The 25,440-nt window shown below is 62.9% G+C and overlaps 2 protein-coding genes across 2 annotated transcripts; both read right to left on the bottom strand.

Annotated features, from left to right (window-relative positions):
• Nucleotides 1-2,249: 2,249 nt before the first annotated feature.
• LOC120589142 (uncharacterized) lies at nucleotides 2,250-4,671 on the bottom strand. Its single transcript, XM_039846541.1, has 2 exons — nucleotides 3,691-4,671; nucleotides 2,250-3,321 (listed from the first exon to the last, which is right to left on the bottom strand). Exons 1-2 carry the CDS (start codon nucleotides 4,373-4,375, stop codon nucleotides 3,092-3,094), a joined length of 915 nt encoding a protein of 304 aa, XP_039702475.1. The 5' UTR covers nucleotides 4,376-4,671; the 3' UTR covers nucleotides 2,250-3,091.
• Nucleotides 4,672-4,890: 219 nt separating this feature from the next.
• On the bottom strand, nucleotides 4,891-24,080 carry CPNE7 (copine 7). The gene is given in 28 exon segments (XM_039846594.1): nucleotides 4,891-5,079; nucleotides 5,668-5,781; nucleotides 6,118-6,354; nucleotides 7,385-7,521; nucleotides 7,584-7,627; nucleotides 8,058-8,120; nucleotides 8,722-8,749; nucleotides 8,752-8,854; nucleotides 9,450-9,509; nucleotides 9,688-9,774; nucleotides 9,954-9,972; nucleotides 9,974-10,049; nucleotides 10,134-10,224; nucleotides 10,548-10,564; nucleotides 10,567-10,593; nucleotides 10,596-10,620; nucleotides 10,940-11,014; nucleotides 11,124-11,198; nucleotides 13,314-13,496; nucleotides 14,978-15,268; nucleotides 15,413-15,515; nucleotides 15,615-15,710; nucleotides 16,360-16,521; nucleotides 16,986-17,044; nucleotides 17,783-18,003; nucleotides 18,569-18,647; nucleotides 19,330-19,519; nucleotides 24,025-24,080. Coding segments are annotated over 28 exon segments (2,907 nt in total).
• Nucleotides 24,081-25,440: the final 1,360 nt, after the last annotated feature.

Genomic DNA, 25,440 nt, shown 5'->3' with positions numbered 1-25,440 from the left:
CACCCACCCATCCATCCATCCATCTACCCATCCATCGTCCGTCGTCCATCATCCATCCATCCATCATCACAAGAGTCAGAAGCTGCCACATCGCTCATCTGCAGCCCACTGCCAAGTTGGAATGTGAGCTAGACTCCTCACTCACACCTCCTGGAGCTTGCAGCTGAGCAGGCCACCCACGCAGGACCCCAGGCCTCCAGGAGTGCCCGCAGCGGTGGCTGGAGGGTTCCCTGCACGGGACACCCCAGGAGAGACTGCCCACGGTGTGCATGTGCCACTTTCCCGGGCAAGAACTGAGCCCGAGTCCTGTCCCGCTGAGCTGGTGCAGCTGAGGGGTCAGGATGACCCAGTCCGGGGCCTGGGAGGCGTCAGGCCGGCCGGTGGCTGGCGGATGAGACCTCCGCTGCTTCAGATGTAACTTACAGATCTGCATGTGCGCGAGTCTTGGGGGTACAACTGAAGGAGGACACACACAGACACATCGGGGCAAACACCTCCGTGTCCGTCTCCACCACCCAGAACGAGGCGGGTTGCCGCCCGCCCGCTGTGCACGCGATGGAACCCCCGTGCGCCGGTGCCTTCGCGGGGCTCACGGTGGCCCTGGGCTCCTCAACTTCCCTGGCTGCCGCCCCACTGCGTGCGCGATCCGCAGGGTCCGCTGTCCTGCTGGTGGCCGTGGGTGTCGCTCGGCCCCCGTCCGCCTGCGCACTGGTTCTCGGCGTCCATGGCGCAGCGTGACAGCTGCCTGCGGCTGGGCGAGGCCTGGCGCTGGGCACCCGCGTGCCGGGCCCTCTGAGGGGGCGGGATTCCGACGGCAGCTCCGATAGCGCCCACCGCCAGGCCTTGGCGCCCTGGCCGCCTCACCTCTTCCCAAGGCAAGCTCGCCCGTGTTTGCAGTGAGCTGAGGGCGCTGGGTATGAGGCGGGGGTGGCCCACACTGCAGGCCCCGGGCAGGATAACTGGGGGGGGGGCCAGCCCCATGCTCTCCCCACACGCCCAACAAAACCGAGTGGCCGCGCTTCCTGCTCCCATGAGGACACCGCGGGAGGCGTGGAGCCACCAGCCATCACCAAGGCTGATGAGGGCGAGGACCCGGAGGCACCTTCCTGCGTCCGGCCTCCCGCCTGGCTGTGGCCTCCTCGGGTCCAGTGTTCAGATGTGATGTCAGCTGCTCCCACATCTGCCCAGGACCCAGACCAGTCAGCTGGGTCAGTACCCAGAGCCAGACAGGCCACCCAGACCACCGGGCCACCTGCCTGACAGCGGAGCTCTGGGGAGTCCTAGGGTGGGCTTGGGGCCGGGAGTCCGGGCAGGTCCCGGTGATAGCCGGCCAGGGACGTGGTTGGCCCGTGCCCTGCCCCGATGGGCTGGGCGGTGCTCTGCTCCCGGGTCAGCTGGGAGGACACTGGGCTCCTGTGTTCTCGGCGTGGGCGCACGGCTGGCATGTACCTGATGCTCGCTGGGCGACCAGCGGAGGCCCAGAGGGTGCAGCAGAGTCCCGGGGCGTCCCGGAGCCGGGGTTTCCCAGTCAGCCTCCAAAACCTCGCTGGGACCCCGCGTGCCTCACTCCTGGCCACCGTCTGCAACAGCCTGTTTTGGCCTCAAGGCCCTGTCCTGCAGAGGGGCATTGGGTGTGAGCCGTGAATGCTGGATGGAGGGACAAGGGACTGCGCCCTGCAGCAGTGTGACGTGCTCACTGTGCCCCCGACCCTCGGAGGCCCACCCTCCCCCCGGCCTGCTGCGCTCTGGCCCTGTCTGGCTGGTCTGACCTGGGCCCCAGGCAGACACCAGCGTGGGCGGATGTCCCTCAGGTCTCTGCCCTGCGCGCCCAGAGCAAGGGGAGGCTGGGTGGCCTGTTCCTGCCTCCAGGAGCCTGTCCCCTCCTCCCAGACTGGCGCCTCTCAGGGCTGGAAAGGGTTTGCTGGAATAGCTCATGTTCTCAGGGACGTCGTGGCCAACACTGAGTGGCCTCAGAAAACGTCCTTCCTGGGCTGGACTCCTGGGTTCTCATGGCTTACCCTGGCCATCAGCCCACTCACCCTGGTCCAGCCGACGCCCAGCATCCAGGCAGAGGGAGCCACCCAACGGGAGGCTGACTGCGGCCCGCCCAGTGTGGCTGGGGTCAGAGAGAGGCTCCAGTAAACAGTTGAGGACAAAGAGCCTCACGTGTGCACACGCACGGACACACAGACACACATGTGTTCATACACACGAGTGCACATGCACACACACATCTCGGGCTGCCGGTTCTGGGTCCTGGTAACCAGGCTGCAAGGCTCCGCTCATGACCCCGCTCCGCCCTCGCAACTGTGCCCCGGGCCAGGTGGCTTCGCTTCCCTGAGCCCGGGGTCCTGTGAAACGGGGCTCAGAGCACGCAGCCCCGTGGGGCTGTGAGAATCCAGCGCAGTGATGTTCGAGCCAAGCTTCGCAATCCCCCAGCACGAGGGGCTCGGTAGCCGCCGTAGTCCTGAGGCGGAAGAGGGTCCCCTCCGGCAGGTCCCACGTGCCTCACTCGTAGCAGGGAGGGCGGAGAAGGCAGCTGCCACTCACCGCCCACTGAGCCCAGAGCCGCGTCCGGGCCCTGTGCCCCGCGCCGATCATGAGCGCTGAGTCACAGCTTCCCATCCGCTCCCTCTGGCAGCAGAAGAAAGAAAGTCAGGGTGCCAAGCTGCCCTGTTCCCTCTCCCTCCAGCCCCGGCTGATTCTGACCACGGCGAGCAGGCCCAGGGTGGGGACGTTGACCCAGAATCCTCGGCTCCCCGTGGAGAAGGGATGCACAGCTGGGCACCTTCGCAGTCAGGGCTGGAGCTCTGATATGTTCGTCCTCGGAACCAGAGAAATCTCACCAAAACGTGGTGGCTCTCGACGTGGCAGTGCACACGGTGGACTCGCGGGCACACGAGTGTGAACCCACGTACCTGGGAGGTATGCGGGCGCCAGGCAGACACCGGTGTGGGCGGATGTCCCTGTGCCTGTGCGCCCCGAGCAAGGGGAGGCCGGGTGGCCTGTTCCTGCCTCCAGGAGCCTGTCCCCTCCTCCCAGACTGGCGCCTCTCAGGGCTGGAAAGGGTTTGCTGGTCTAGCTCATGTTCTCAGAGACGTCGTGGCCAACACTGAGTGGCCCCAGAAAACGTCCATCTGGGAGGCATCTGGGAGGGCGGGGTGGGCATCTGTCCTGAAATTGCAGGACGATGACAGTGGACTGGAGGAGTCCCTCGTGGTGGCACCCTCGTGTGGCCAGCCACTCGGTGCTGGCTGCTGGGCCTCCTTGCAGTGTGGGTCACGAGTGACAAGGCGGCAGTGCAGCATTTCATGACTAAGCCTTGGAAGTCACATAGGACCCCAGGTCTGCCCGGATCCAAGAAGGAACATGCATCCCACCTCCTCACGGGATTTAAAGATTTAAAGATGTGATTTAAAGCTTCCAGGCCTCCCATGTGACAGCCGAGGAATGAGGCTCAGCCTGAGGTGACCTGTCCAAGGTCACACAGCTATTGAAAACTGGGGCTGGTGTCCAGCCTGGCTCTGGACCAGTGCTGACACCGCTGACCCTTGTAAGCATCTGCAGCTGCTTGCAGACCCCAAGCCTGCCCTTGGAGGAGGGGCCAGGGCAGACAGCATGCCGGAAGCACTTTCTGAAGGCAGGCTGGTCCCAGGGGGCTCCCGCGGGGGGTCCCGGCCCAGGGCCCACCTTCTGGTTCTGCTTGCTGGGAGAAGCTACGTCCCGTCTGCAGTGAGCAAGAGTGAGACCCCAGCTTCAGGTTGGGAGGCGCTGAAGGACTGGGGCCCGGTGGTCCCAGGCGCCGGCCCCCACACCAGCTGGCAGGGGTCCTGACCGCACGTCCCTCGACGGAAGACACCATAGCAAGACGCGTAAACCCAGGGTCTGGTGGGTCTCGCTTCTGCTTCCAACCAGCCGTGTCACCCTGGGCATAACCGTCCTGAGCTTGGCTCTTCTTGTCCGTGACCTGGGAGTGCCTGCCCCTCTCCGGGCCACTCCCTGGGTGGCAAGCTCGTGGACGCCGACCTAACCCCACTTCCCAGCGGCCCGCACACGCCAGCAGCCCAGCCTCCCCCGGCCCGGCTGCTCCGGCCACCGCCTCTGCCGTCCTCCTGTCCAGCCCCGCTCTGGCCCCGGGAGGCGTCTTTTCTGGGGGTTCCTGGCTGCTCTCTGCTTTCGCCTTGCTCCTGCCCGCTTCATATGTCCGGGAGTGGCTGGCCGCACCCTGCCAAAGCCACAGGTCCCTCCACACCCAGCTCGCCAGGCCCCTGCCCTGCCCTGCCCGCCCCCCGGCCACCACACTGCCCCCTGCGCTGTGTGGACCCCTCTCGTTCTTCTCAACTGACCCCTCTGTGCCTTCTGCCAACTCTGGCATCTCAGCTGACCAACCTTGTGGGCGGAGCCCAGACCTGTCTGAGGCTTCCTGCCGCTCAGACCACGTTCTGGTCACACAGGGCTCAGTGGCCGAGTCAGAATGCAGTGGACACTTGCCCTGCCATCTCGAGACCCACAACTTCCTGCCCCTCCGCCCTGCGGCCCTGCTGCCTCCCAGGAGGCATAGAGGCCACTTCTGTGTTGGCCTCTCCACTCCCGAAGAGACCAGAATTCAGCGGTAGTCAGGTTACCATGGCGATGCCCATTATCCTTGCTTAAGGGAGATGAATCGGGAGCTAAAAAGAGGCCTCCAGGGGGATGGATGGGTGAGAGAGGATGGATGGGAGAGGAGGGATGGAGTGGGGCGGGTGAATCAGAGATGGATGATAGATGAATAAATGGCGGGTGGGTGTGGGAGGGGCAGGTGGGTGGGTGCTGAGTGGGTGCCTGGGTGGTGGGCCTGGATTCGGGTGAGGACAGTTGGCTTTTCCCAGACAAGACAACTCAGGTGAAATCTCAGTCGGAACCCCACACACCGGGCGGCGCCCCCTCATGGACAGAGTGCACAGCGAGCAGTGCTGATAGGTCCCCGAACGCCACACGCAGGCCGATGTCACGGCTGTCACACCTCTGGCCTTTGCCCCGGTCTCGCACTGCACCCTTGTAGGGGCGGGCCTCGATCGGTCCAGGAAGGACTCTGCGAGGCTGCATCAGAAGGTCCCCTGCGTCAGGCCGGAGGCTGGGAGGGCCGGACCCCCGTTCCCATGCTGCAAGGACGGGGATGGGGGTGCAGGAAGGGGCACATGCTGTGAGGAGATGACGTTATTGTGCTGAAGCCCTCGCCCGCAGACCCCGCAGAGGCGCGTGCCGGGGGGGGGAGGCCAAGGGCAGGGGCGCTGGGAGTGGGGGTGGGGGGTTGGGGCGCCAGCCAAGGTACCGAGGAACCGGCTGTGGGGACGGGGTGTCGGGGGCACCCGGGTCTTCTCCGTGACTGGGACGTGGCAGATGCAAAGCAGGGGTCCCCAGCCTCGGCCTCGCTCTGCTGTCTGCTGGGGCAGGGCCGGGCACGCACAGAGGGCTGCTCCAGCCCTGGCTCCGATCCTGGGGCTTCCGGGCCTGAGACTGTGCACTCTTCGGCCTTGGGGGGCCCAGAGGCCAGCACAGGCACAGGACCACGGGGAACGAGGGACGGGCCTAGGCTAGGGGGTGAGGCCCCGGGGAGGTCACGGGGGGCTCCGGGGGCCCAAGGGTGCTGGACGGCCGCGGCCTGGCCACTTGCCCTCTCTAGCCCACCGGCTCGGCCGTGGGGGCGGGGCCTCGTGGGGGCATCCCTCTGTGGCTGTAGTGCTCCACCAGCTGCTTGGGCACCTCGGCCAGCACGCACCTGGCCAGCGCTGTAGGGCTCGCCTGTGGGAGGGGATGATGTGCTCGCCCCATGCCTTCCTGACCCGTCCCTCACCTTGGTCCCCCAGCCCCTCCTCCAGAGCCCCGCCTGTCACGTGGTGGCTTCTTCGCCCTCCCAGGAGGCCACACCAGGGCCCACCTGGTGGCCAGGGGAGGCTTTGTTAAGCACATAGGCTTGAAAGTACGAACCACGGTGGCCCCGGCCGCCCCTGCAGCACCTGGGTCCCCTCCTACGCTGGCCGAGGGGGATCGGCCGTGGGGCCTGGGCCTGGCGTTGTGGTAGGGGCAGTGCGTCCCCTGCGGCGGGCCCTGGACCGCCAGCCTGTCCCAAGCACTCACGTTCTCGAGCTCGCAGAAAGGCACGAACTGCACAACGTCACGAACGGCAGGCTGGCCCCGAGGGGACTGCAGGATGCCACCGTCCCTGTCCAGGATCTGCATGTCCGTGAAGTCGGCGTTGCCCATGCCCACGATGACGATGGACATGGGCAGGTGGGAGGCACGCACGATGGGCTCCCGCGTGTCCGCCACGTCTGTCACCAGGCCGTCCGTCAGGACCAGCAGGATGTAGTATTGCTGGGGCACAGGGAGGGTGACGAGGGACCCTGAGGGCGGCTGCACCCACCCGCATGAAGTCCCCCAGCCCCTCGGCCAGCTCCTTCCTCCGACACGGCCTGGGGGAGACCACAGGCATCGCTCAGCCTGGAAACGTGTTTGCTGAAGCATAAGAGATGACCGCCACCACGAACCAGAGCCTTCGCTCTGCGGCCCACGTGGTGCCCGACGGCCACCGGTCCCCCAGCCCCAGCTCGCCCCGACTCTGCGGTGGACACTGGGGCGCCCACACCTTACAGAGGGGAGGCCGAGGCTGGAGGAGCCAGTGCTGGAATCCCGGTGGGAGGGACCCTGAGGCCCAAGGCACAGAGTGCGGGGAGGGCAGGTCCCGGGCCGCGGGTGTGGACACGCGAGGGGGGCCGAGGACCACAGAGCCTGGCCTCGGGCGCTGGGCCGTGGTCACGTGCGGGTCGTGCTTGCTGGGAGCGGTCGCGTGGGGAGCGGGGACCCTAGCAACGTGCAGGAGGGAGGCGGAGGGCGGAGGGGCCAGGGCCAGAGCCCAGGGCCGCGGGAGCCAGAGAGCGCTGAGGCCGCGCAGAAACTGTCGCGCTCGTCTGTCACTCTTCGGTAATTTTTTTTTAAGCACAGCGGAGCGGCCGTGCACACGGCTGCGGAGACAGGGCTACGGACCGCGAGGCGGCGGCCGCCATCGGCACAGCGTGACCTGTGTGCATTGAAACGCATGCGACGCAGTAGCTCACGCACAGCGGGGCGCGCACGGGCTGTGGGGTGGTGCGGGCGCCCCCCACCGTGGGAATTCTCCTGCTCAGAAGTGGACCCGCAGCCTTGGGGCTCCGCCCGTCCTCTCCCAGCCCCAGCTCCATTCCAGCCACGCTGGGCTCCGCCTTCCGGCCCGGCCCGAGGGCCTCTGCGCTGGCCGCTCCCCAGGCCTTGGCCCTCCCCGTCCCCGTCCCCGCCTGCACACAGCCGGCCAGCATCCTGCCTCGTGGCCACGGCACCCAGTCCCTACCATGCCACCCGCCCCGGGCACCTACAGAGGCTCCCCGGTGTGCTCCTCGGCCGCTGCCATGCGGGCCACCTTGGAGATGACGGGCGCCACGTTGGTGGGGCCGTAGAGCTGGACCCTGGGCGGGCAGTTCCGGTAGGCGTCCACCACGCCCTGGGTCCCTGCGGGGTGAGGGGGCTGAGTGCAGCCCGCTGCGGCCCGGCCCGGCCCCTCCTGCCCCTACCTTCACACTCGTCGTCCTCGGGGTCGAAATTGATGGCAAAGTCAGGGACACCTGGACGGGCACACAAGGGGCCTGTCAGCTGGCTCACCCTCCCAGGACACCCACAGCCCCACTTCCTGGGAGGCGGGGTCTGTCACCCCTGGGCTCCTGTGGAGGGGAGTCGCTGAGACAGGCAGATGGGTGCTGGGCCCCGCTGCAGCCCCTGGGTCCCGCCGGGCCTGACGCCGCCGAGCTGCATCACGATAACCCCCGCCACGGCGTTTCGCTTAAGCCCCTCGAACTACTGTTCATAACTAGAAGATGACGGACTAATGCCGCCTTTTCCTTGTCTCCAGAGGTCCCTAGTGCTAGGAGGTCAAAGGTCAGCCCCTCTGGCTGAAAAGCCAGGGTCATGCAGCAGTGGCTCCTAGCGGAGAGGGACCAAGGGTAGCCTTTGCTGGGGAGGGCCCCAGGGACAGGGGAGCCCCCCCGGGCTGTCCTACCTCAAACTTGGGAGGGATCCGGGCTCCAAAGCCCAAAGCTGAGAACCTCCTGTCACTGGAAGAGGGGGAGCCCCGTCACACAGGGTCCCTGGTTCCCGGCAAACTCCAACAGAGGTCTGTGTCACCCCCGAGGGACCCAGCCCAGGCCCTGCTCTGAGCCACAAGGGGGACACTGAGGCACAGGGCAGCGACGAGCCCATGAGCAGGTCACTAGAGGCAGAGCGGCCCGCTGGCTCTGGGCTGCTGCCCGGTCCTCCTCCTCTGGCCTCTGCTCCAGGCCCTGTGGTCACCTGCTAGGGGACAGCCTGACCCCGGAAAGTTCAGCCTCCCGCCTGTGGGACCTGGGCCCCCAGCAGCCCCCAGATAGAGGGCTTGCCCCTCCACCACCTCAGCTCACGCTCTGTGACGCGGGGCGCCGAGCCCCTCGCGTTTGTGTGGAGGGCGGAGGGGACCGTGCACCTAAGACCAGTCCCAGCTGTACGCGTGGGCTCCGACCGCACTCCGCCCAGGAGCCTTCGCCTGCACCATGGGCCGCCGGCCGGTCGTCACCCTCCGTGGTCCCGGTGCCCCTGGCCGTGGGCAGGTCCCTCTGGATCGACAGGCGCAACCCGACCATGAGCCGGAGCCGGGCGGGGGGCGCGGGGGCGGGGGCGCACCTGTCTTAGTCTTGGCAGACCTCGCCATGGCCACCAGGGCCTGCAGGTACTCGCTGGGCTCGAAGGGGTTGATGTCATGCAGGGAGCAGCTGTTCCGGGGGTCCTGGTTGGACACCGTGACGTCGATGGCCACCTGTGGAGGCCCCGTGATGGCTTGGGGGGGGAGGCGCCTGAACCCCCACAGGAAAGGGCAGGGGAACCGAGGCTCGGGGGCCGCTCAGCGAGGGGGTGTCGTGGCGGTTCCCGGAGCCTGGTGAGGGGCCCCCGGGGGCCCAAGGGCCCGGCGTCCTGCCGGGTGGGGTCGGAGGGCGATTTTAGGAGAAATGTCCCGGCCGGGCAGCAAGCCCAGACCCTGCCAACCTTGAGCTCTCAGGTCCCCAGCTAAGGGGCTCCGTGGCCCGGTCCCTCCCTTCGGGCGAGTTGGGGTCACTCAGTGAGCGACGGAATGGGGAATGAGCAGGAGGTGGCAGAGGGACGCCCGGCTGTCTGCCCAGCTCAGGCACACGCAGCCCGGTCGTCCCCGGCAGTTAGATGTCCCACTGCGTGCTCCCTCTTACATCGGCTGTCAAGAGTAAGTCCCGGCTGTGTCCCCTGGAGGTGCCTGGATGGCCCCGCTGTGCCCGGCTCTGCGCTCCGTCCCGTGGGGGAGGGCCCGTCGGGCGCCGCGGGGCGCAGCGCTGACCGTCCTGTGGGTGTCTGCTGGCCGCAGGGGTGGGGGTTGGACTCACCGTGAAGTGGATCTGGCAGCCGCCCACGATGTAGTCCAGGAAGGAGTACGCCCTGCAGGACTTTGAGCCGGTGGTGTCGGCGGAGCCCCCGGGGTCGGAGGCCGCCTCCGCCATTAACCTCTGCCTCCAGCCCCCCGCTGCCGCCTCGCCGCCCTCCCCCTGTGCCGGGGACCACCGGGCACGGGGCCCTCGCAGGTCTGGCTGACGGTGGGGGCTGGGGTGTCTTCAGGCTGCTCACCTCCAGGTCTGCGAGGCTGACCACCCCAGAGTTCTTGTAATTCCGCTTCTGCTGCTTGTACTTGGTGTTCACACAGTCCCACTGGGCCTGGGGCCGGGGCAGGCGGAGGGAGCCGGCGCCCTCTCCCAGCCCCAAGGCCCCCAGGCCCCGGCCCGGGCCCAGGCCACAGGGCAGGCGCACTCGCCATTCCTGCCCCGTGGTCTGCATTCTGGGGGACCCCGCGGAGCCCGCGCCACACACGCCCGTGGCTTGCCCTGCTGGCTCACCTGGTCCTCTCGGAAGGCACTGCATCTCCGCGAAGGTGGTGACGAACCCTCCGATGAAGCTGTGCTTCCCGCGGGCGTTGCGGTCCCAGACCAGGCACCGTGGGGCCCGGAGCCCTCGGCCGCCCGTGCCCACCTGCGGGGCCGCCCAGCCCACCCGCCCGGACCCGCCGCCCGTGCCCACCTCTGGGGGCCGCGTCTCCTCGCAGCGGCGCAGGCAGTTCGGCGACACCCTGAAGGGCTCCCACACTGGGTTCAGGTTGCTCTTCACCACCTGGGGGGAGGGGCGCCAGGTGGGCCCGGGTCCCCACTCGCCCCCTCGGGACCCGTGCTCAGACCTGCCACGGCCCTGGGCTCCTCTTTCCTTCGATAGCTCTTATTTTCTTTTACTGAAGTTAATTTATCCAGCGCTCGCTCACTGCTGTAACTGACCACACGTCCCGCTGCAGGCAGTGGCTGCGTTCCGGCGGCAGTGGCTCCAGGCCCACCCGCCGGGAGGCCTTGGGCGCTGGGGGTGAGGACCCCTACAGCCCCGGGGCGTGATGGGGGGCTGACCCCGGCTGCCGTCCTCGGGGCTTCAGCTGGATGGACCCTTGCCTCCGTCCTGTGCACAGCTGCTCGCTCTGGTCGTCATTTACCCGAACAGCTCCAGGAAGGGTCCGATCCGATCCTGCGGGAGGAGGGGACGGCATGCAGGGCAAGGTGGGGACGCCGGCCCAGCCCAGCTCCGCCACGCCCCCGCGCTGTCCCCACCGGGAGCCTCTCTCGGGGCACAGCCCTGGCCCGCCCTGTCCGCCAGAGCCTTCGTGGGTCCTGGCACCCAAGCTCGCACCCTCCCAGTCAGATCCCATGCTCACCGCCCCCCCACAACGTGCAGGGAGGGCACAGTGAGCACAGCGATGTCAGAGGCACGGCCAGGCCTGTCCCGCGAGGGCTGCGATGCAGGGCTGGCCTCTCGGCCCCCTGCTCAGGCGGGCGCCCCCTCTCACCGTGTCGTCCAGCTTCCTGGCGCAGAAAGGGAGCTCCACGGAGCCGTTGTTGGTGGCGATGTCCTCGGCGATCACCTGGGCAGGGCGAAGCCACAGCTCCGAGCTTGGCAGATGGCCCGGCCACACCGTGGGGCCCTCAGGCTCCCCGTGCTGGGAAGGGCGGCTGGCGGGGAGGCGGCCTCACCGTGGTGCTGGACTTGCCGGCTTTCCTGCCGGGCTTGAGCAGCAGTGGGCGGGTCACCTTCTTCTGGGCCACGACCTGGAGGTTAGAAGGTCAGGGAGGCTCAGCCCCTGTGCCCTGGGCGCCTGACCCGGCCTGCCCTCCAGCCTCCTCGCCGGGCCCTGGGGCCTCTCCTTGGGGCCACCCGACGCCCCTCCAAGGCTGCCTCTCACGCTGCCACCTCATGGCGCCTCGTGGGCCCTCCCGTCACCTCCATGTCAGAGGGGGCACCCGAGGCTCAGAGGCGCCAAGACCACCCAGGTCACACGGTGCCACACGTTAGAACATCAGCCCTGAGCTTCGCCTGTCCACGCACCCATGGTGGCACAGGGGGCGGCAACCAGGCTGGGGATGCAGCCCAGGACATTCCGCAGGTGGGCATGGGTGCTGCACCGTCCTGGGGGCTCGCCCCCACACCTGGGTCTCCCCCTCCTCCCAGCCCTCCACCGTCAGGTTGTGAGCCGCAAACTGGGGCCACAGGTGAGTTGATGCAGGGACGCTGCGATTGGCCAGGGAGCAGTGCCTGGGTGGCTGGGTGTCCTGGTCGGGTACACGGTGACGATGAGGGCCCCGCACGGCTGCTGCAGGCTCGCTTACTGCCCACCTGCAGGGAGGGGCTCCACCCTTCCCTGGCCAGCGAAGACAGTGTCCTCAGCACTCGCCGCTGAGGTGGCCGTGTTGTCATCGTCCCTGTTTCCCAGATGAGGAGGTTCAGGCGAGGGTCAGGAACCTGCTCAAGGTCACAGCAGTGGGACTTAAAACCAGCATCCACGCCCTTGACCGCTGACCATGCGGATGTGGGGCGTCAGCCAGGGCGGCTGCGGAGAAGCAGGTGTGCAATGGCCTTCTCGTCTGAAGTTGGGGTGTGTGTCCAGACACGCGTGTGCATGTGTCCAGACACGTGTGTGTGCGCATGTGTCAGTGTGCCATGCGTGTCTCATGTGTTTGGATCTGTGTGTGTGTGTGTGCGTGTCTGGGCCTGGATGTCCATGAGTGTACCATGTGTGTCGTGCACGGTTCCATGTGTGTGCTCGTGTGCGTCCGTGCGCATGCCCCTTGCGTGTGCTGTCCTCCGTGCGTCCGCGCGCGTGTCCCTTGCGTGTGCTGTCCTCCGTGCGTCCGTGCGCGTGTCCCTTGCGTGTGCTGTCCTCCGTGCGTCTGTGTGCGTGTCCCTTGCGTGTGCTGTCCTCCGTGCCGACGGTGGCAGGCGGGAGGCTGGCGCGGCTGCTTCCTCGTGGGGCTGTGCCCCTCCTATTCTCAGTGCTTTTATCTGTGAAATGGGGACGCAGAGGATCTGCCCTAAAACAGCTGTGACCGGGCAGCACGGGATGAGTCACAGATGTCACATCGGTAAAGGACGCCGGACAGAGAGGAGAGCACAGTGTGTGGTTCAGGGATGTGAAATTCTCGGACAGGCTGGAGAGGCGTGGGACTGCGGGGTGACGAAAACGCCCGTGATTCGGGTGCTGCTCGGGTGCACACAGCTGCCGACATTCATCGGTGTCGACCCATGAGGTCTGCACATCTTACTGTACGTGAGTCAGACCTCAGCGGAAAGGAAGTGCCCCGTGGCACTTGGGAGGATGAAGCGTGGGGCACGTGACGTGCTCGGCACACAGCCTGGCAAGAGCAATCTAGTTGGCGGCCAGCGAGAGCTCTCGTTAGGCGGATGGTGGAGGACCACACAGTGTTCCCGGTGGCAGCTGGATAAGCGGGAGACCAGGAGCCCCTGTGAGCCGGCGTGGAGGGCTCGCTCGTGCCGCGGGGGTGCCCAGCGCAGGCTGCAGAACGGTGTGTGCCATGTGTGTTTCAGAAACACAGGAAGAATTCCATATTCATATCCTCGTGTGAGATGCGCCAGGACGTGGGGACAGGGCAGGAGGGGATGGGCCAGCGTGCCTTTTACACTTCCTGCATTTTGAGCCATATGAATCAAAATTATGTATTTTAAAATATAACTAATAAGGACATTTTTAAGAGGAGGAGCGATGGAGATGGGCAGAGCCGGGTGCTCATCCAGAGGGACCTGGTGGCACCTGGCACACGTGTCCCTGAGCTGCCACTGCCACTGCCCCGGCCTTCGGAAACAGCCCCGGTACCTGCCACCCTCCTGGGTGTCTCCCGCCCTCCTCCCTGCCGAGGGGGGGTGCCCACCTGCCCCAAGGTGCACTCCATGCCCCCCAGAAAGTCGTCGTCCTGGTAGCTGAGGCTGCCGGGCCCGTGGCTGTCGTAGACCTTGAAACGCAGCTTCTGTGCTTCCTCAGAGCAGCAGTCGAGCGCGAAGACCTTGGAGAACACGGGGTGCAGGCAGCCGCGGACCACCTCTGCCCTGTCCGCCTGCAGCGGCGGGCAGACGCACGGGCGGGATGCCACCGGCACCCCAGGGCCAGCACCCCCGGCCGGTACCCCACCGGTCTGGGCTCCAGTCCCCCGTGCTGTGGCCACTCCCGGGGGGCACGTCCTGGCAAATGTGGGCGCCTTCTCTGCCTCATCCCATCTCACGCCTACCTCGGCCTGCTCCGGCCCCCGGTCTCAGATGGGGACACCGAGGCCCAGCTCTCTGAGTGAGGTCACTTTGAGTAAGGGACGGGACCCTGGAACCCGGGGCTGGGCACACCTAGAGCTGAGCTCGGTCTGCCGGGCAGGCGGGGACGCTGGGCGCACCTCGGCCCAACCCCCAAAGCACAACCCCAGACGGGCAGATAGGTGTCTGTGCCGCACCCCAGGGTCCCACAGACTCCACACCCCCAAATGGGGCGTCTGTACGAGGCTCAGGCCAGGCAACGAAGGCTGATGGGGATTTGAGCCACCCTCCCTCCGGTGTCCCCCAGCCAGGCCAGCACTGGGCTGGGGCCTGCCCGGTTGATGGCCAGTGGGCTTTCTCAGCCCTGGGAAGCTGGTGGCCCAGAGAGGACAAGAGATGGCACAAGACTGCAGTGCAGGCAGCAGAGATCAGGGGCGGCCCCAGATGTGGCCCCTCCACGGCGTCACCTAGGCTCCTGGTCCAGGGTCCCAGCCCCCACCGTCCTGCTGGGCCACACTGCCTCCGGGGCTCCAACCCCGCCTGTCCCTGCCCTGCTGAGATGGTGACCGAGAAAGCATTTTGCACAGCACAGGCCGCCCAGATCTGTCACCACTACCAGCCCCGGGGGAGGGCCAAGCTGGGGTGACAAGGGGTGGTGGGCATAGGGAAGCCAGACCCAGGGCCAGAGGGTGTCAGTGGGAGACCCTCGTGCTGCCAGGACATGGCTGCCCAGAGCCAAGGCCAGAGGGGTGGGTGTGCATGAACGTGCCACACAGAGTACCCACCGGGTCACCCCAGGGTGTTCTAGACTCTCCTGGCGACCCACAGGCAAGTCTGCAAGAACCCCGAGGAGCTTGACCACAAGCTGGGAGCCCTCCAGGTGGAGTCCTGAGCCTCAGGGATCAAGTCCCGGCTGCAGCCCGAGTGCCCAGATGCGCTCAGCTGTCCCCTCCCTGTCCCCTGCCTGGAGGCTGAGGACCCGGCAGAGAAACCGAGCTCCAGTCCAACCCCTGCTCCCCCACTCAGGCCGGCAGCTCACTCCCGTGGCCCCCTTAGTCAAGCCTCCTGCTGGCCCCCCAAGCCGGACGCTTCTCTCTGACCCGACTCCCACGCGGGATCCTGGGTGGCCCCCCCACCAGGGCACTCTCCTCTACCTGGATCCCCTCTTGGTCGCTGCTGCCTCCGGCCCAGGCCGCCGCTCCCTCGGTTCCTGGCCGCCCCTGCCCTGCACCCCGCAGCCTCTCGAGCTGCCGGGGGTCTCTGCGCCCTCTCACCCCGCCCCCGCCGGTCCGACCTGCACCCACTGGCCCCGCGCCTGCTGCAGCAGCACCACGCTGGGGTCGGACTTGGTCAGCGGGTCTCGGTCCAGCAGGTGCGGGCAGCTGAGACGCAGCTCCACCTTCGAGGCGCAGGGCGCGGGCACCCCTCCGCGGGCGGCCCCCCGCGCTCATGCTCCAGCGCTGGCGCCCCGGGCCCGGCTGGGCGCGCAGAGGGGCCGCGCGGGGTGAAGACGGCCTGGCCAGCCGCGTCTGCGCTCCGCAGCATGTGCGCGTGGCTCCCGCCGCCGCCGCCGCCGCCACCGCCACTGCACGGGGACTGCAGCTCAGGGGTGGGGGGGACACAGAGGAGGGGGCAGTGGAGGGGCGGGGCCTGGGCGGGGCGAGGCTGGGAACCTGGTGCTGCGGGAAGGGGTGCGTGTGAGGTGCACTGGGGCCGCGGTGCGTCCCACATGAGCCCTCGGGGATGCCCCGCACTGGCAGTGGGTGCCTGCTGCAGCCAGGCGCTTGCTGGGCAGGGCTGGGGACAGGAGCTGGCGGCCGCCTTCCTGGAACCTGTGGTCCCAGAGCAGGGGTGCCCCTGGCTGTCCTGGGAGTGCCTGGGCTGCAGGCTAGAGTCCGACCAGGCTGGGCTCCTGTCCTGGGCTTCCATACCTGTCCCCCCAGCTGATGGGGACAGGACTGGGCTTGGTGGCAGAGCCCCACTGCCCTGAGCTTCGCCAGCTGGCCACCTGGTCCTGAGCCGAAGGCCTGCAGAAGTGCAGGTGTTGGCAGAGGCAGAGACCACCTCCCAGCACACCTGCTCTGCCAGATTTTGACTAAGAATCTCGAAAACGCCACGGTGGGAGGGGACAGGAAGAAGGCTAAGGTGAAGGGGGCTGGAGGACTAGGGAGCAGGGAGCAGGGACCAGGTCTCGGGCGTGCCAGGCTCTGTGCGCCCAGGTTGCTCAGGGCTCAGTCTTGGCCACAGGACCACAGAAGAAGATCCTGGGGCCAGAGTACCTGCCAGCTACTGGAAAGACTCTTCCCAGGGCACTGGCTGCGGAGGTCCCGCCACAGCAGAGGGGTCCCGGGGGTGCAGCGGGCAGAGCGTGTGCAGGCTGGACAACAAGATTGCCCCCGGGTGCCCCTGGAAGGGTTTGCAGAGAAGAAGGTGCCCTGTGGCCATGCCGAGTGAGCTGCACCCCGGCACCAAGGCTCACTTCCTGAGCCCCTGGCCAGCGAGGCGAGGGGCAGGCCACACGCAGCCATGGGGGCCAGCGGGTGCCCCTTCTTTCCCTTCCCTCACCCGGCCTCTGTGCCAGCCCCTCTCGGAAGCTGGCCCAGGCTCAGACGGCTTCAGAGACCAGCTTCCCTCTGTAAGGCAGCCTGTAGCCGCTCTGGCCCTTGCAGCCTCTACCTTTCCTGGCCCAGCTTTCCAGGCTGGGGGTCCGGGGCCTGAGCCCACCAGCATGCAGTGAGCTGTGGGGGTGCCTCCAGGCTTGCAGAGGCCCCAGGTCCTTGCAGAGCCAGCTCCCCAGGGTACCTGTCTACCTGCATGCTGGCTGGGACCCCTCGGCCCCTGAGGGGCGGCATGGGTGAGCGCCCAGCTGCACAACGGCATGCACAGGGGCTCCTGGCAAGGCTCGGGGACTCTCTGTCCTGGTTCCTTGGCCCACCAGGCCTTTGGGAACTTCCCTGAAGACTGACCCTGAGGCCCGCCTCCGGGCTCCCAGGCTCCTCACCGGCACCAAGGACAGCTCTAGCCCTACCACTGACCGGCAGCGAGGAGCCTCTTAATCCTCCCAACGCCCATTTCACAGACGAGGAAATGGGGCGTCAGTAACTTGCCCATGGCCGCCCACATCACATAGGGGTGCAGGGTTTAAGCCTGCCCCCCAGGTCAACTTGCACCACGGTCAGTCAGTAACAGGTGACATTCCTGCAAGGGGAGAGTTCAGAGTTCGAGACATAGAGTCTCCAAGGCCCAGAGTTTAAAGGGCCCAGTGAGGTCTTCGGCCACAGCCTCACGGCGACAGGCCCTACCTGGCCTCCACGAGGTGCCCCTGGGCCTCTGCCTGGGAGCACGGCAGCTCCAGATGGCACTACAGGGGACACAGCAGAGGACAAGGTGGACTCACGGAGGCCCTGGTCTTCGGTGCCTGGCTATAGGGCTGTGCGGTTTCCAGCGCCGGGACAGAAACCCTGCCGAGGCCGCTGTCTCCCACGCGTTTCTCCCACGCGCACCTGTTTGTGCCGACTTTTAAAAAGTTGCCCCCAGCCCTCAGAGCCCTTACCACACGTGGGTGTCAGGTGCCAGCTCGGGGGGTCGACCGGTCGCATCTCACAGCTGAGTGTCCGGGCTCGCAGTCGGCGCTGGCTGGACGAGGTCATCGTGCTTCCTGTTTGTTTTGTAACCTGTTTTTCTCATCATTAACAGTGCTGTACGGTCTTCTTCCACACCAAAGACTGAGTGTTGTCACTCCCAAAACTCACGGTGAGACCTTAACCCCCAGCGTGACAGTGTTGGTAGGAAGTGGCGCCTTTGGGAGGTGATGAGGTCAGGGGGCGGAGACTGTGGTGTCTGTGACCTTCCACACCTACGGCAGGGGCCAGGGACCTACAGCCTCTGGGGCCAAACCTGGCAGCTGCCTGTTTTGTGAATAAAGTTTTATTGGAACACTGCCACATCGGCCCATGCAAACACTCTGCAGGACACAGGGCTGAGTGACGGCCGTGGGGACAGTGTGGCCCAGGAAGCCGGAAATACTTACTGCCTGGTCCCTTCGGAAAAGGTCTGCCGTTTGAACCTCCCTGCTGCCTCTTGCGCATGGTGAGGACACCTGCTCAGGGACAGTCAGGATACTGTCCAAGACCAGCTCTTCCCTGACCCTGGCCCCTGTGCCCAGAGGCCTGTCCTCGGCACCCGTCCACACGGCTGCTCCCGAGATGGCAGCCTGCTTGCCCAGGTGCTGGCTGAGAGAGGGGCCGCCATCCCTAAGCCCAGCCGACGGCTCCCTTTGGCTCCATGTGAGCAGAAGCAGCCTCTGCGGGCGGCCTGCACCTAAGGGACAGGAGGTGGGGACGCAGGGCCAGGGAGGAGGACGCGCGGCCTGCGGGGCGCCGAGGGCCACGGTGACGGTGGACGTCCAGGTGTCCTGTGGCCTGACTCATCTGCGGCTTTGATGACCCTCCGCCGGGGTGAGTGCCGGGGTGAGTGCCGGTGCGCGCTGCTCTGACTTTCCTCTGGTCCCTGGTCCCTTTTATCAGTGGCCCAGTTCCGCCTCCTCCCCCCGCAGGGGGCACTGCCCTCTCTGCTTCCACAAGGTCAGGATGGGCGAGGTGCTCTGCCTTGCTCTACTTGTCCCCAGCACTACGGAATGGGGGGCCATCTGCACACGTGGAAACTGAGGCCGAGAAAGGAGGGGGGCCCCGCCGAGGCCCCAGCCAGGTCCCCCCGTGCCTGCAACTGAGGTGGCCCAGACCGTGCATCCTGGAGGAGACCCCGGGGGATCAGCCCTCTCCTCCCGGGCCGATAGCCCCTCTCCAGGCCCCGGACCCCCAGACAGCTCCCCTCTTTCCCGGAAGCAGCGGCCGGCCCTCAGCGGCAGCCCCGGGCAGGGCCCTACCCGGCTGTCCCAGCCAGCGTCCCCAGCAGCCTTCGTCCATACTCTGCACTTGGCGCCTGCTGTAGCCTGTGTCGTTCATCTGCGGGGACACGTCACAGGTCACCCTGTTCACAGTGGCTGCGCCAGGGCCCAGCATGCAGTCGACGCTCAGCACCTGTTTGCTGAGTGGGTAAGGCTGCCGTCGCCTGCCCCGCCTGGCGCCTGCCCCGCCTGGCGCCTGCCCGGCCTGGAGCTGTGTCCTTGCTGCCTAGGCCTGAGCACAGCGGACGGGCGCTCCCTGGGGAGGGGCTGCCTGGCACCCCGGCTCCGTGTTGCCGTGACCCACCCAGCAGTCCGCGAGACACGTGGGGCAGCAACGTGACAGTGAGGGCACAGAGGGCCTTGGCCAGAGCTTGGATCCAGAGGTTTTTCAGAATGAAAACTGCAGTTGATGTGGGTGCGATATGTTTTGTTCATGCGGTGACCCTGAAGCCTGGGGTGGCTCCTGGCACATGGTTGGCGCTCAGTGAATACCAGAATGGACACCTGTTCTCTTGTCATCCACTTGTCTTAAATAGTTCCCTGTGTGTCACTCCCACCTTCCCCAGCCCCCACCTGCCCAGGCTGACCCCCACCAGCCTCTGCTCGTTTCTGGCAGCCCAGTGCCCACACAGAGCCCAAAGTGTGCTCGGCACTCGGCGCTGGCCCACTGGAGTCCCTGGGCCCCGGGCCGTCGGCATGCTCGGTACCGGCCGTCTTGTTCTAAGCATCTGAAACCTGACTCTGGCCGAGGGAGCAGCCAAGAACGGGGCACTGGGAAATTCCTGGAATTGGGGGGGGGCCACCCCAAGGCCCATGGAGAGAATGGCGAGGCGGCAGCGCTGAGGATGGGCCCGGCCTGGGACAGGGGACCGCTCACTCTGCAGGGGTGCCGTCTGGTCAGGTAGCCGGGAGCGCAGCACCCCCCAGCGCCTACGGAAGAGGAGGGGCCAGATGCAGGGTCAGGGGCTGCAAAGCCAGAAAGAACAAGGACCTCACGACAGAGGCCGGCTGCGGTGTCCCCACGCTACCGCCCCGTCTCCGAAGGGAGGACAGCCCGCCTGTCCAGGCCCTGTCCCCGGAGACTAGAAGTGGGAGGAGCAAACCGGAACAACGGGGTCAGCATGTGCCCTCACTATGCGAAGGTTAAAAGCTGCCGGATTCAAGCACACGGTGGCCATCAAGGTGGGGATGTGGGCAAAGGATGAGACGGGCGACGGGCGAGCCCCAGAAACAGCGGCTGCCAGCAGGTGCGCGAACGAACAACCACAGAGAGAAACACCCCGCTCGGCCTCCCCACCCACAGGGCTGTTCGCATAAGCAGCATGCGCGGCGAGGCCACCTGCCCTCGTGGGAAGGACACACGCGAGCCAGCCCTGGAGGCTCCTGTCAACTGCCGCACGCATTTCTGTACATTAAAAAACAGTGACCTAATGTCGACAAATCATAAAAGAAAAAATAAGTGAAACTACCTATAAATAAAAAAGGACTGTGGAGACCCCCGCCCCTCAAAGTGGGGAACAGACCGTCAGCCCCTTGCACAGACAGGCCTCCAGCTGAGTAAGCTGGGAAAAGCGTAACTACAATTCGAAGCAACTGGAAACCAGTGTTAATTTTAATTCTTCCTTTTAAAAATGTGACATTGTGTATATTGTAACAAACCAACTGCAGGATACAGATTCAAAATAAAATTCATCCTGGGAGGCGACACCCCCACATGCTAAAACTCAGAGACCCAAACCTTCTGTCGGAAGTCCAAAAGACTACGGTCATTAAAATAATCAAGGAAGGAAAAACAGCCTGGGGAACTAAACAAAATTCCTAATGTCTGGCCAAAAAAGAGCAAAATAAACACATAATAAGTTGAGAGAAATGATTTGCAGCTCCGGCCAGACCGTGCTGACCCGGGTGGGGTGGGGGGAGGGGCAGGGGTTGGCTCGCAGGTCTGAGTGGCCCCATCGCCCCCTGGTGGCCGTTGCGGGAGTCTGTCCCCGGACGCACCTACCACCCCCAGCCGAGGTTCGGGAGACGGCGATGTGCCGCGCTGGGGATGGCCGGCGAACGAGCACAAACCGGAGGCGAAAGCCTGCACTGCGTGCCGGGGTCCTCGCTCCAAGGCCCGAGGTCGTGCTGTCACTTTGTCCTGCTCCCTCCAGGCCCCGAGGGGCCTCTGCCTCGCACTGGTGCCATGCGTCACCCGTGGTCTCTACCCCGCACAGTCCTGCCGCACTCCGGGACAGCCTGGCCTGTCCTCCGGGCGCAATCCCGTGGCCGTCCTGGAGGGAGCTGGCCAGCCTAGCACTGGGTGCCGCGTGGACAAGAGCCCGTGGCCCTCGAGCACACAGTGAGCGGGACGCAGACACGGGCAGCCCTGCGCAGGGCCTGCACCTGCCAAGTGTGCGCTTGTCCTTTCCCTCGAGGTCCCCAGCTGCAAGGTCTCGGTCACGCCCCGCATGGCCAGCACCGCTGGCCTCCAGCCCCTCCCTCAGGGAGCTTGCCCACCTCACCCTGTGCCACAGAAGGGACAGACGTCGGGGGGAGGACCCTCTAGGAAGGGAACCCCGGGCGGGTGCTGTTGGCAGAGAAAGCTGGGGAATGCGCGGCATCTCCCAAGGCCTGACTTCTTCCCGGTCTCAGCATGCCGGCCCCCTCCCCGCCAGCCCAATTCCAGCCTCCGTGTCCTCCCATCAGAAGCCTTTCTGAGCTCTCACAGCCACGTGACCACCCTGGGACGCTCCAGCACACCACCGCATTTTAATTCTCTTTGAACATTGGCATTTTAAAATGTTTCTCTTATCTTTTGTCTGTATCGGCCACTAAAGTGTCAGTGCATTGAATTCAATCACTGGGACATTAGATTAAGTTACCTAAAAGGCCTAAAAAGCTGTTAAGTATGCTAATACATTTCTTTCATAGTTTAAGCCAATTTGAGTTGGATTTTTCTGTAGCTCCCAACACGAAACTTTGTAGCTGGCACACCCTTTCTTCTCCTGGAGGAGACTGTATGGCTCTGTCTCAAGCATGTGTGTCGCCATAACCACTTTTTATTCAGTATAGTTACAGGATCTTTATATAATAGGATTCGCCCTGTGCTCGTGGGTCCTCTTGGGCAGAATAATGCAGCTCACGTTCACGTTTATAACCCACCAGGCTCTCACAGACACTCAGATTCTGAAACATTTTCTATTAAACAGACACAGAAGCTGTCCACATACGCAGAGAAAAATCACGGGACAGTAGGTCTCTTAAATGGTCTATCAACAATTATCAATGATTTCAAAGTACTTTCCTAGACAGAGAGTGAGTCTGGGTGTTGTAGGAAAAACACGACAGCAGGAGATGCTAAATAAACCGATTTATGTGAATAACCTGATAGCGATGACAGGAGAGCCATCCAGACGCGTCATCTCTGGGGGAAAACCCACCTTTCCTGCGAGAGGAAATGCTCATCGCTCCATTGAACACAGGAGCCGTAATTAGCACCCAGCTGTCCTAACCACCGTGCTGGTCCTAAAATCAGGTTTCTTCACGCTTTTCCCTCTCGTGAGCAGATCTACAATCAGATGCTTCGACGTTTTTAAGAACATGTGCATCCTGGCAGGGCTTCAGCGTTCATCTTCAACGATGATGTTTTTTTCCCCAAACACGCCCTCAGTCAGCCTCTTAGTCTGTCCATGGCTCTTGCCCCTCCCTCCCATACAGACACACAGACAAAAATACATTTCTCCTTGTGACGCAGACACTCACTTCGAAGCTTACTAAGAAGCTGATTTCCTTACAAACTGTTATTAATCTCCTTCTAAGTCCCTAAATTGAAAAAATTAATTTTTAAGCTATTTCCTACAGTAAGAATGTTTCACATAAAATCACTAAGGGCCCTTCGGTATCTGTCTGACTTCATGTGACTCGCTCTTCACACTTTTCTCCTTGACATTCTAATTCTGATGACAGTGCCGATAACTCTGTGGCTTCCACCTGTTGTACTCACCACGTGCAAAGCATTGGGCCTGCTGCTTTAAAAAGTCTCATTCAATCCACCCAGTGGCTCTACAGTTACATTATCATTGCAAATACATTTATAAAAAAAGAAACTGAAGCCTAGAGTAAAAGTTGCTCGCTCAAAGACACATAGGCCCATTCTCTTCCCTTTCCTGTGGGACTTTAGTTACACTCGCAGGATAAAGCTAAATGTTTTAGTATGCGTCTCATGTGTGTTCCTGTCTTTATCTTCCCCCTCTGTGTAGTACGCGTCTCATGTGTGTTCCTGTCTTTATCTTCCCCCTCTGTGTTAGTATGCGTCTCATGTGTGTTCCTGTCTTGATCTTCCCCCTCTGGGTTTTAGTCTGGGTATTTTCTTCTAACCTAGTGTCCAGTTGGTCAATTCTCTCTTCAGCTGTGTTTAATTTGTTATTTAATCCATCTGTACTTAACTTATATATTTTTAGTTCTAGTATTTCCATTTCTTTTTTATAGTTTTCAGTTCACCTAAATTCTCCACCTTGCAATTTAATTTCTTAAATAAGCAAAGCATTTTAAGGTCTGTGCTTTACATGCTAATATATGATCACACGTGGCTCTGCTTCGATTTCGATGGTTTCAGTCTTGCTTTTTATTATTCTTAGTTTTTATTGAGTGCTAGACATATATAAAAATTGTAGAGATAATACGAGGCCACGGATAAGCTTATGACCCCTTATGGGATTCACATGTCTTTCACAGGAAGCTAGAATGATAGCCTCTACTCCTAGGCTAAGATATAGGTTTCTGGGCCCTCGAGGGAATGGTTGCGGGGCAGGGAGGGGAGTTCACCACGGTCTCCTCAGCACTGTGCAAGCTCTGACATCTGTTTAGCTGCTGCCTCCACATGCTCACTGCTAAGCCACGCGTGCAGGTTAGGAACCGGCCAAGGGCTCAGAGCAACTTCTCGGGTTTTCTTTTCTGCATCTCCCTCCTCTCCAGTGACCTTTCTCTCCAACTCCTACGAAGCCCCAACCGCCTTAGCAGCCATGACCTCCAGTCCGCTTCCTGCGGCAAGACGGCCACCCCCCTCTGCCTGAGCTGCACTTCCCTGTGTCATGGTTTGGAAAGGGAGAAAAGCCAGGTGAAGCTGGCACTCACCTCGGGCGCTACCCTTGTCTCGCAAACTTCGCAGCCCTGTGTTAGCTGCTGCCAAATACTCTGACGAGACCCTCGTTTTCTTTTTAACCAAGCTGCGGTGGGCAGAATTCTCAGATGGCCGCGAGACCCCCACCCTCTGCCGAACACGCCTGCACACCCCCTCTCCTCGAGTATGGGCGGGCTTGTGACTGTGGTGGATGTCATTCCATGATTATGTCACGCTATACGGCAAAGGCGAAGAGATCGTGCTGAAGTAATTCAGGTCCCAAGCCAGGGGATTCTGAGTTCATGGAAATGCAGATTATACAGGTGGGTCTGACCTGAAGAGGGAGGTGCGCTCCCGCTGGCCGCGATGCTCACAGCCCATGAGAGGCATGGCCTCCACGAGCTGACGGCCCGTTCTACAAGCACAAATGACCCAATTCTGCCACCAACCTGTACGTGCTTGGAAGAGGACCCCCGGCCTGGCTGGCGCCTTGACTGGAGTCTGTGAGACCAGCTACATTGTGCTCAGACTCCTGCCTGTGGAAACTTTGAGATAAATGAACATTTTAAGCTTCAAAATTTGCTGTAATTTGCTATGCAGCAATAGGAAACTAACACACTGTGTGTTGAGTTCTGGTGTTAAAATTGGGCTAGTTTCCTAAAACAAAGCTGGGGAGCCTTCCTTATTTTTTTACGGCCCAGATTAAATAAAGGTGGAGTCATCCCTTCTTCAAAAGTTAGAACTTGGCTGTGGACCCTTCTCATCCCAAGTGTCCTTTGAAACCTCTGGATGTCTTTCCAGATCTTCTGTGGTTCTTGACTAAGTTTTCAGCTTCTTTTTGCGGCCATTTTGATAATTTCTGTTTCGTTAGGAAATTGCGCTTTCCCTGTAGGGTTTCTTCATTTTCCGTAGAGTTCCAATTTTCTTTTTCCCCCCATAGAATTGTGTACATTACTTCATATAATTCTTTTTACTAACCTTGATTCTGGGGTTGTCTTCTTTCACACCCCGAAACCTTGTCTATTTTTTTTAATCAGCGTTATCAGGTGTTCACGTCACTCATCTTTTAAGAACCAGCTTTTAAAAACTAGCTTTTCCGGGGGATGTATTTGGCCTTTCCACTGTTTCCCTGGTTGAGGGATTTCAGTTATCTTTCAAATGTTAAACTTCCTGGTTTCCTGGTTTATTTTGTTGGTTCTATTTTCTCTTTTTTCATTATGAAAAATTCCAAACTAGTTTGAGCTATATCGCTGTGTGGCCCATCTTGTTTCGTCTGTTTACCCAAACGGCCAGTTGGTTCTGCCTGCTCCCTGGCAAACCCCGTTTTCGGCTTTTGCATTCCTTCACGCGTCAGAATGCATTCAAGCTGGACTTAAACTAGATGAAAGAACTTTGGGGCTGACACCGTTGAAAGGAGACGTCTTCCACTGCAGCCAAGGCTTGGCGAGTCACCTCAAGGAGATGCCGCATAGGTAACCGTGTCCTTGCTCCCTGGAGACAGACCTTAAAGGCCACCGGCTGCCACCTGGAGACTCTGTTTACTGGAAAGGACACCAAATAAAAGACACCCTCCAATTCCATTGGAAGGGAACTTGTCAGGCGCCTACCCGTGAATGGACGTCTGTCCCAGTCTGCGGACATCAAAGACTCCTAGAGGACGAGAAGCCGCTGACCTGAGGTAGACAACTACCTCAAGACATCGACCGGTCTGTAAACCTCAGGGTTGACGGTGAACTTGGAAACCAACTTG

Source organism: Pteropus medius, unplaced genomic scaffold, assembly GCF_902729225.1.
Source record: "Pteropus medius unplaced genomic scaffold, Ma_sr-lr_union100, whole genome shotgun sequence".
NCBI classification, from domain to species: Eukaryota; Metazoa; Chordata; class Mammalia; order Chiroptera; family Pteropodidae; genus Pteropus; species Pteropus medius.
The sequence above is the reverse complement of the archived record's forward strand: the minus strand, read 5'-3'. Positions and strand labels throughout refer to the sequence as shown.